The sequence below is a fragment of the Salvelinus namaycush genome, chromosome 35 (assembly GCF_016432855.1).
Source record: "Salvelinus namaycush isolate Seneca chromosome 35, SaNama_1.0, whole genome shotgun sequence".
Lineage (NCBI taxonomy): Eukaryota > Metazoa > Chordata > Actinopteri > Salmoniformes > Salmonidae > Salvelinus > Salvelinus namaycush.
This window is the reverse complement of record NC_052341.1, coordinates 4,112,572-4,122,005: the sequence shown is the minus strand read 5'-3', so window position 1 is coordinate 4,122,005 and position 9,434 is coordinate 4,112,572. Positions and strand designations below refer to the sequence as shown.

Here is a 9,434-nt window from a genome sequence, read left to right as displayed (position 1 = left end):
TGCCAGGGCTAACTGGGTTAGTAGAGGTGGATGAATTGCCAGGGCTAACTGGGTTAGTAGAAGTAGATGAATTGCCAGGGCTAACTGGGTTAGTAGAAGTAGATGAATTGCCAGGGCTAACTGGGTTAGTAGAGGTGGATGAATTGCCAGGGCTAACTGGGTTAGTAGAAGTAGATGAATTGCCAGAGCTAACTGGGTTAGTAGAGCTAGCTGAATTAGCAGGGCTAACTGGGTTAGTACAGCAAGCTGAATTAGCAGGGCTAACTGGGTTAGTAGAGCTAGCTGAATTAGCAGGGCTAACTGGGTTAGTAGAGCTAGCTAATTTAGCAGGGCTAAATGGGTTAGTAGAGCAAGCAGAATTAGCAGGGCTAACTTGCCTAGCCTGGACCACGTTGTGAGTTGTTCTTCTTGTTTTAGGAGGACTATGTTTGAGTCAATTCATAATGGATGTATATATGCCTGAAATTGTCCAATAAAATTGCTGTTCGTGTTACGAGGATGATAAAAATAAGATATTCAAATAATTTCGCCGAAATTGTCAGGAGAGCACCAAAAACAAGTCTGCTCATTTCAATGCCATAACCACACCACAGAATGTTGGTTTCACCTTAATTGGGGAGGATGGGCTCGTGGTAATGGCTGGATCGGAAACAGTGGAATGGTACCAAATACATCAAACATAGGGCTTCTATGTGTTTGATGCCATTCCATTTGCTCCGTTCCAGCCATTATTATGAGCCGTCCTCCCCTCAGCAGCCTCCACTGAACCACTCCCACCCTTAAAAGGGCTATATTGCCATTATTTAGCCTTCTGATGTTGCAGATAAGATGTGCCATTAGAAAGGTAAAGTTCTGAAAGGTTTTTGTGAAGCCCAGAGAACAGGGAGGGAGTGGTGGCCATTCTTCATAGACAACAGGGAGGGAGTGGTGGCCATTCTTCATAGAGAACAAGGAGGGAGTGGTGGCCATTCTTCATAGAGAACAGGGAGGGAGTGGTGGCCATTCTTCATAGAGAACAAGGAGGGAGTGGTGGCCATTCTTCATAGACAACAAGGAGGGAGTGGTGGCCATTCTTCATAGAGAACAAGGAGGGAGTGGTGGCCATACTTCATAGACAACAAGGAGGGAGTGGTGGCCATTCTTCATAGACAACAAGGAGGGAGTGGTGGCCATTCTTCATAGATAACAGGGAGGGAGTGGTGGCCATACTTCATAGAGAACAAGGAGGGAGTGGTGGCCATTCTTCATAGAGAACAAGGAGGGAGTGGTGGCCATTCTTCATAGAGAACAAGGAGGGAGTGGTGGCCATTCTTCATAGAGAACAAGGAGGGAGTGGTGGCCATACTTCATAGAGAACAAGGAAGGAGTGGTGGCCATACTTCATAGACAACAAGGAGGGAGTGGTGGCCATACTTCATAGAGAACAAGGAGGGAGTGGTGGCCATACTTCATAGAGAACAAGGAGGGAGTGGTGGCCATTCTTCATAGACAACAAGGAGGGAGTGGTGGCCATTCTTCATAGAGAACAAGGAGGGAGTGGTGGCCATTCTTCATAGAGAATAAGGAGGGAGTGGTGGCCATACTTCATAGACAACAAGGAGGGAGTGGTGGCCATTCTTCATAGAGAACAAGGAGGGAGTGGTGGCCATTCTTCATAGAGAACAAGGAGGGAGTGGTGGCCATTCTTCATAGAGAACAGGGAGGGAGTGGTGGCCATTCTTCATAGAGAACAAGGAGGGAGTGGTGGCCATTCTTCATAGAGAACAGGGAGGGAGTGGTGGCCATTCTTCATAGAGAACAAGGAGGGAGTGGTGGCCATTCTTCTTAGAGAACAGGGAGGGAGTGGTGGCCATTCTTCATAGACAACAGGGAGGGAGTGGTGGCCATTCTTCATAGAGAACAAGGAGGGAGTGGTGGCCATTCTTCATAGAGAACAAGGAGGGAGTGGTGGCCATTCTTCATAGACAACAGGGAGGGAGTGGTGGCCATTCCTCATAGAGAACAAGGAGGGAGTGGTGGCCATTCTTCATAGAGAACAAGGAGGGAGTGGTGGCCATTCTTCATAGAGAACAGGGAGGGAGTGGTGGCCATTCTTCATAGACAACAGGGAGGGAGTGGTGGCCATTCTTCATAGAGAACAAGGAGGGAGTGGTGGCCATTCTTCATAGACAACAGGGAGGGAGTGGTGGCCATTCTTCATAGACAACAGGGAGGGAGTGGTGGCCATTCTTCATAGAGAACAAGGAGGGAGTGGTGGCCATTCTTCATAGACAACAAGGAGGGAGTGGTGGCCATACTTCATAGACAACAAGGAGGGAGTGGTGGCCATTCTTCATAGAGAACAGGGAGGGAGTGGTGGCCATTCTTCATAGAGAACAGGGAGGGAGTGGTGGCCATTCTTCATAGAGAACAAGGAGGGAGTGGTGGCCATACTTCATAGACAACAAGGAGGGAGTGGTGGCCATTCTTCATAGAGAACAAGGAGGGAGTGGTGGCCATTCTTCATAGAGAACAGGGAGGGAGTGGTGGCCATTCTTCATAGAGAACAAGGAGGGAGTGGTGGCCATTCTTCATAGACAACAAGGAGGGAGTGGTGGCCATTCTTCATAGAGAACAAGGAGGGAGTGGTGGCCATTCTTCATAGAGAACAAGGAGGGAGTGGTGGCCATTCTTCATAGAGAACAAGGAGGGAGTGGTGGCCATACTTCATATACAACAAGGAGGGAGTGGTGGCCATTCTTCATAGAGAACAAGGAGGGAGTGGTGGCCATACTTCATAGACAACAAGGAGGGAGTGGTGGCCATTCTTCATAGACAACAAGGAGGGAGTGGTGGCCATTCTTCATAGACAACAAGGAGGGAGTGGTGACCATTCTTCATAGACAACAAGGAGGGAGTGGTGGCCATTCTTCATAGACAACAAGGAGGGAGTGGTGGCCATTCTTCATAGAGAACAAGGAGGGAGTGGTGGCCATTCTTCATAGACAACAAGGAGGGAGTGGTGGCCATTCTTCATAGAGAACAGGGAGGGAGTGGTGGCCATTCTTCATAGAGAACAAGGAGGGAGTGGTGGCCATTCTTCATAGAGAACAGGGAGGGAGTGGTGGCCATTCTTCATAGACAACAAGGAGGGAGTGGTGGCCATTCTTCATAGAGAACAGGGAGGGAGTGGTGGCCATTCTTCATAGACAACAAGGAGGGAGTGGTGGCCATTCTTCATAGAGAACAGGGAGGGAGTGGTGGCCATTCTTCATAGACAACAAGGAGGGAGTGGTGGCCATTCTTCATAGAGAACAAGGAGGGAGTGGTGGCCATTCTTCATAGAGAACAAGGAGGGAGTGGTGGCCATACTTCATAGAGAACAAGGAGGGAGTGGTGGCCATACTTCATATACAACAAGGAGGGAGTGGTGGCCATTCTTCATAGAGAACAAGGAGGGAGTGGTGGCCATACTTCATAGAGAACAAGGAGGGAGTGGTGGCCATTCTTCATAGACAACAAGGAGGGAGTGGTGGCCATTCTTCATAGACAACAAGGAGGGAGTGGTGGCCATTCTTCATAGACAACAAGGAGGGAGTGGTGGCCATTCTTCATAGACAACAAGGAGGGAGTGGTGGCCATTCTTCATAGACAACAAGGAGGGAGTGGTGGCCATTCTTCATGTCATCCAGGTGTATTCTCACCATTAACTGACCCAATGCTATTAACTGACCCAATGTTATTAACTGACCCAATGTTATTAACTGACCCACTGTTATTAACTGACCCAATGTTATTAACTGACCCACTGTTATTAACTGACCCAATGTTATTAACTGACCCAATGTTATTAACTGACCCATGTCTATTAACTGACCCAATGTTATTAACTGACCCACTGTTATTAACTGACCCAATGTTATTAACTGACCCAATGTTATTAACTGACCCATGTCTATTAACTGACCCAATGTTATTAACTGACCCAATGTTATTAACTGACCCAATGTTATTAACTGACCCACTGTTATTAACTGACCCAATGTTATTAACTGACCCATGTCTATTAACTGACCCAATGTTATTAACTGACCCAATGTTATTAACTGACCCAATGTTATTAACTGACCCAATGTTATTAACTGACCCATGTTATTAACTGACCCAATGTTATTAACTGACCCATGTTATTAACTGACCCAATGTTATTAACTGACCCAATGTTATTAACTGACCCAATGTTATTAACTGACCCATGTCTATTAACTGACCCAATGTTATTAACTGACCCAATGTTATTAACTGACCCAATGTTATTAACTGACCCATGTCTATTAACTGACCCATGTCATTAACTGACCCATGTTATTAACTGACCCAATGTTATTAACTGACCCAATGTTATTAACTGACCCAATGTTATTAACTGACCCACTGTTATTAACTGACCCAATGTTATTAACTGACCCAATGTTATTAACTGACCCAATGTTATTAACTGACCCAATGTTATTAACTGACCCAATGTTATTAACTGACCCAATGTTATTAACTGACCCAATGTCATTAACTGACCCATGTCATTAACTGACCCAATGTCATTAACTGACCCATGTCATTAACTGACCCAATGTCATTAACTGACCCAATGTTATTAACTGACCCAATGTTATTAACTGACCCAATGTCATTAACTGACCCAATGTTATTAACTGACCCAATGTCATTAACTGACCCAATGTTATTAACTGACCCATGTTATTAACTGACCCATGTCTATTAACTGACCCAATGTTATTAACTGACCCATGTTATTAACTGACCCATGTCTATTAACTGACCCAATGTTATTAACTGACCCAATGTTATTAACTGACCCAATGTTATTAACTGACCCATGTCTATTAACTGACCCATGTCTATTAACTGACCCAATGTTATTAACTGACCCAATGTTATTAACTGACCCAATGTTATTAACTGACCCAATGTTATTAACTGACCCAATGTTATTAACTGACCCAATGTTATTAACTGACCCAATGTTATTAACTGACCCAATGTTATTAACTGACCCAATGTTATTAACTGACCCATGTCATTAACTGACCCAATGTTATTAACTGACCCAATGTTATTAACTGACCCAATGTTATTAACTGACCCAATGTTATTAACTGACCCACTGTTATTAACTGACCCAATGTTATTAACTGACCCATGTCTATTAACTGACCCAATGTTATTAACTGACCCAATGTTATTAACTGACCCATGTCATTAACTGACCCATGTCATTAACTGACCCAATGTTATTAACTGACCCATGTCTATTAACTGACCCAATGCTATTAACTGACCCAATGTTATTAACTGACCCACTGTTATTAACTGACCCAATGTTATTAACTGACCCAATGTTATTAACTGACCCAATGTTATTAACTGACCCAATGTTATTAACTGACCCAATGTCATTAACTGACCCAATGTTATTAACTGACCCAATGTTATTAACTGACCCAATGTTATTAACTGACCCAATGTTATTAACTGACCCACTGTCATTAACAACAAGGCTCTCTGCTTGCCTCAGTCACACTTTGGCACACACAGCAGCAGCAACTTGTTGGTTAGCGTGTTGTGTGTTCAGTGACAGCAGGTTGTAACAGATAAGGGAACTTCCTGTAATTAGCCTTGTAGGTCTACTGAAACAGTATTTGCGACAGACATTGTGCGGTGCACATTTTAGGACACTCTCAGCCTCAAGCCTCAACCATCCTTGAGTGAATTGTCAACGAGGATGTCCTCAAATGTACACCTTAGTACAGACAGATAGAGCTCACTGCAAAAATCACCATGAAGCAACTGAGAAAAGTCAACAATATTCTGTCCTCATAAATAATACTATTAACCACAGAAAGAGAGCGAGAAGGAGGAGATCTATCCAGCTGGCAGGCTGGCCTGTGGACGCTTGACCTAGAATAAGTCTAGCTTTATTTCAGAACCAATATCTCTCTCTCTCTCTCTCTCTCTCCCTCTCTCTCTCTCGTTAGTCTGGCAGCAAACACATGTTTTTTGGTCCAAATAATAGTTTTTCTCTGATATATATAATAACATTTCCATTGTCCTACCAAGAGTTGCTGAATATCATTGTATATGCAGTCTCCTTCACTGTTCATGCGTCTTTGGTTTAAAGCGAGGTAGCCACTGGCAGCCTTGTTCCTCCGTGTTTTATGGCTTTTATAGAGACAAAGCCAGCGCTTCCTGACCAGCCACTCAATTATTGAGCAGCCCAGATCTGGCCTCCCTACGGTCATTACTCTTCTCTGTTATCCAGCTACCGTTGAGGATTCTCCCTGGGATGAATCCTGCATTGCATCCTATTCCCTTTAGGCTACATAGATAGGGGCTCTGTGTCACGGCTGTTGAAGGAAGTGGACCAAGGTGCAGCGTAGTGAGCGTACATTTTCTTTTATTATAAAAAATGACGCCAACAAAACAACAGACGAGAAAACAACCGTGAAGCTAAAGGTTATAGTGCCAACAACCAAAGACAGCTTCCCACAAAGACAGGTGGAAAAAAGGGATACCTAAGTATGGTTCTCAATCAGAGACAACGATAGACAGCTGTCCCTGATTGAGAACTACACCCGGCCAACATAGAAATACAAATAATAGAATATAAAATACCCACCCCAACTCACACCCTGACCAAACCAAAATAGAGACATAAACAGGATATCTAAGGTCAGGGCGTGACACTTTGGTCAAAGTTAGTGCACTATATAGGGAATAGGGCTCCATTTGGGATGCACACTAGATATACTGTAATTATTATCACCTGAAGTGAAGGGTTGAAATAATCACAATGCTTGGGACTATTCTTAGAATTGGCAGTTGCTCTTACATGTGTAGTATAACTGGCATCATAAGCTTTATATGCATATTTATTGACGCAATAATGTATCTTATTGTATAAAGGATTAGACAAATTATAACACACTAGGTAGGTAGGCTAGGGCAGTTTGTTGCATGACATATTCAGTCACACTGTTCCCGATCCACATATTAGCAGGCAATAGCAGCGCTGATATATGACAGGACATCAACTGAAACGCACACTCTTAGATCTGGGTAGTTTAGTGTCCAGGGCCTCTATTTGAGGAGTGTATTTGGTGACTGTATGACTTTACTTAACAACAATAGCATCCTATGTGGTCTAAGTTTGATGGGGGGGGGGACTGGCTGTCTCATGTGGTCCACTCTATTGGCCAGGGGATACACTAGCGGCTTTCTGACGTATTTTAGGATATAGCTTACCTAGTTATGTACTGTAGGTCAGGCACTATATGTGTTAACACGGTATGGTAGGTTGTATCCACGTGAGATGCAATACAGCGCTATATGTCTGTACTGTAACCTCATATGATGTTTACAATAAGCTTGAACTGTCATTACACATATAGTGGTGACAGTAATTCCAAACTCAAAACATATAATTGGTTATTTATTTATTTTTAATTTGAATTCTTAGTGCCAGGTACAAGCGTTGAGGGTGAGGCTGCTACATCACATCTGCTATGGCTGCTTTGATGACATGAAAGACGTCTTAACCCCTTGCATGCTATTAACCCTTAAACTACTGCCACTGCACTGTACACACGTCTAGGCGTTAAAGATCCCGAACGGTCCTTCTTATTCCCCGTGTCAAAATAGCCTTTTGATGGACTAAAACACCCCCCCCCCCCTAGCTATAACCCTTCTACTGTACACACTGTACTGTGAGGATATTGAATGAATTATTAATACTACTTATTAATTTCTTCTATGTCAAAGCGATTTTCAGAAGTGTAAAGTACACACAGGTCTTTAATTAATCAGGGGTAGAAGAACATGTCACAATTACGCGCTTTTTTTATGTTATTTGGAAAATACAAAATGTCGCACCTTTTGAATTCCTTTCATTCTTTATTTCTTCATCTTCTTTTTAAAAACATTTTCAGGGGGGGGGGGAAGCAAGTGCATGTTCAATAAGTGAGATGTTTCTGACATGTTTGTTTTTTGTGTGTACAGCCCCATCGAGTCCTGTCAGAACTTCTACAAAGACTTCACGCTACAGATCGACATGGCTTTCAACGTCTTCTTCCTCTTGTACTTTGGTCTGCGGGTAAATGAAGACGATGCTACGTTAGACATGTACACAACTTGTTATGTTATGCTAGTGAAGTTTCAATCGTGTCATGAAGATGAAGATTTTTTTATAAACTGGGTGGTTCGAACGCTGAATGCTGATTGGCTGACAGCTGTGGTATATTAGACCGTATACCACGGGTATGACAAAACATTTCTTTTTACTGCTCTAATTACGTTGGTAACCACAGTTTATAATAGCAATAAGGTCACCTCTGGAGTTTGTGGTATACGGCCAATATACCACGGCTAAGGGCTGTGTCCAGGCACTCTGCGATGCGTCGTGTCTAAGAACAGCCATTAGCCGTGGTATATTGGCCATATACCACACCCCCCCATGCCTTATTGCTTAAATATACCCACACATAATATAGACATTAAAGTCGAAACATTGCACTCAATAAAACTGTGGAAGCATTCACCAGTTGTGCGGCTGTCTAGCTATCTTTCATGACTTTCTTTAATGCCTTTTGTACCCTGAACAACCTACAGTCATGTATCAACATTAAAAAGTAGGATTGTGGAATATAGTTAACTGGTATCTTTCTCTACCCCCCCAGTTCATAGCGGCCAATGACAAGCTGTGGTTCTGGCTGGAGGTGAACTCAGTGGTGGACTTCTTCACTGTTCCCCCGGTGTTCGTGTCCGTCTATCTCAACAGGAGCTGGCTTGGTAAGTACAGCACCAGTATATAGCCCCTTCCAAATGTGGGAGCGGTGTTTTAGTTCAGCTTTGATTGAGATCTGGTCTGCAGCGCACCCCAGTGGATATTCTGTGTATTACACTGCTTTAAACTGGATCGTTTAATTGTTAAATTATTTTCCAGTTGAGGCACATGGATTTTGTCTCTGGTTTGACCTGGTTATCTTATCTTGGACAGCCTCCCTCTTTTTAAAAGACACAGGGAGTAGCTGCTTGTGCTGACTGATGGGCCCTGGTCAAAGTTGTGCACTATAAAGCGAATAGGGTGCAATTTGGGACTATTCTAACTGTGATAACAGTGTTGGTTGTTAACTGACAGAAATGTTGTGTTTTACCTAGTTTTAATGGTTTCTGGTTTCACAATGTTGTGTTTACCTAGTTTTAATGGTTTCTGGTTTCACAATGTTGTGTTTACCTAGTTTTAATGGTTTCTGGTTTCACAATGTTGTGTTTACCTAGTTTTAATGGTTTCTGGTTTCACAATGTTGTGTTTTACCTAGTTTTAATGGTTTCTGGTTTCACAATGTTGTGTTTACCTAGTTTTAATGGTTTCTGGTTTC

At 43.1% G+C, this 9,434-nt stretch overlaps 1 protein-coding gene across 1 annotated transcript in view; it reads left to right on the top strand.

The window, feature by feature from the left end:
* Positions 1–8,061: 8,061 nt before the first annotated feature.
* Positions 8,062–9,434, top strand: part of LOC120029580 (calcium-activated potassium channel subunit alpha-1-like) — a 108,848-nt gene continuing 107,475 nt past the window's right edge. The window contains exons 1-2 of the mRNA XM_038974855.1: positions 8,062–8,149; positions 8,733–8,844. Of these exons, the coding sequence (XP_038830783.1) occupies positions 8,108–8,149; positions 8,733–8,844 (154 nt within the window). The 5' untranslated portion in view covers positions 8,062–8,107. The remainder of the gene's footprint in view (positions 8,150–8,732; positions 8,845–9,434) is intronic.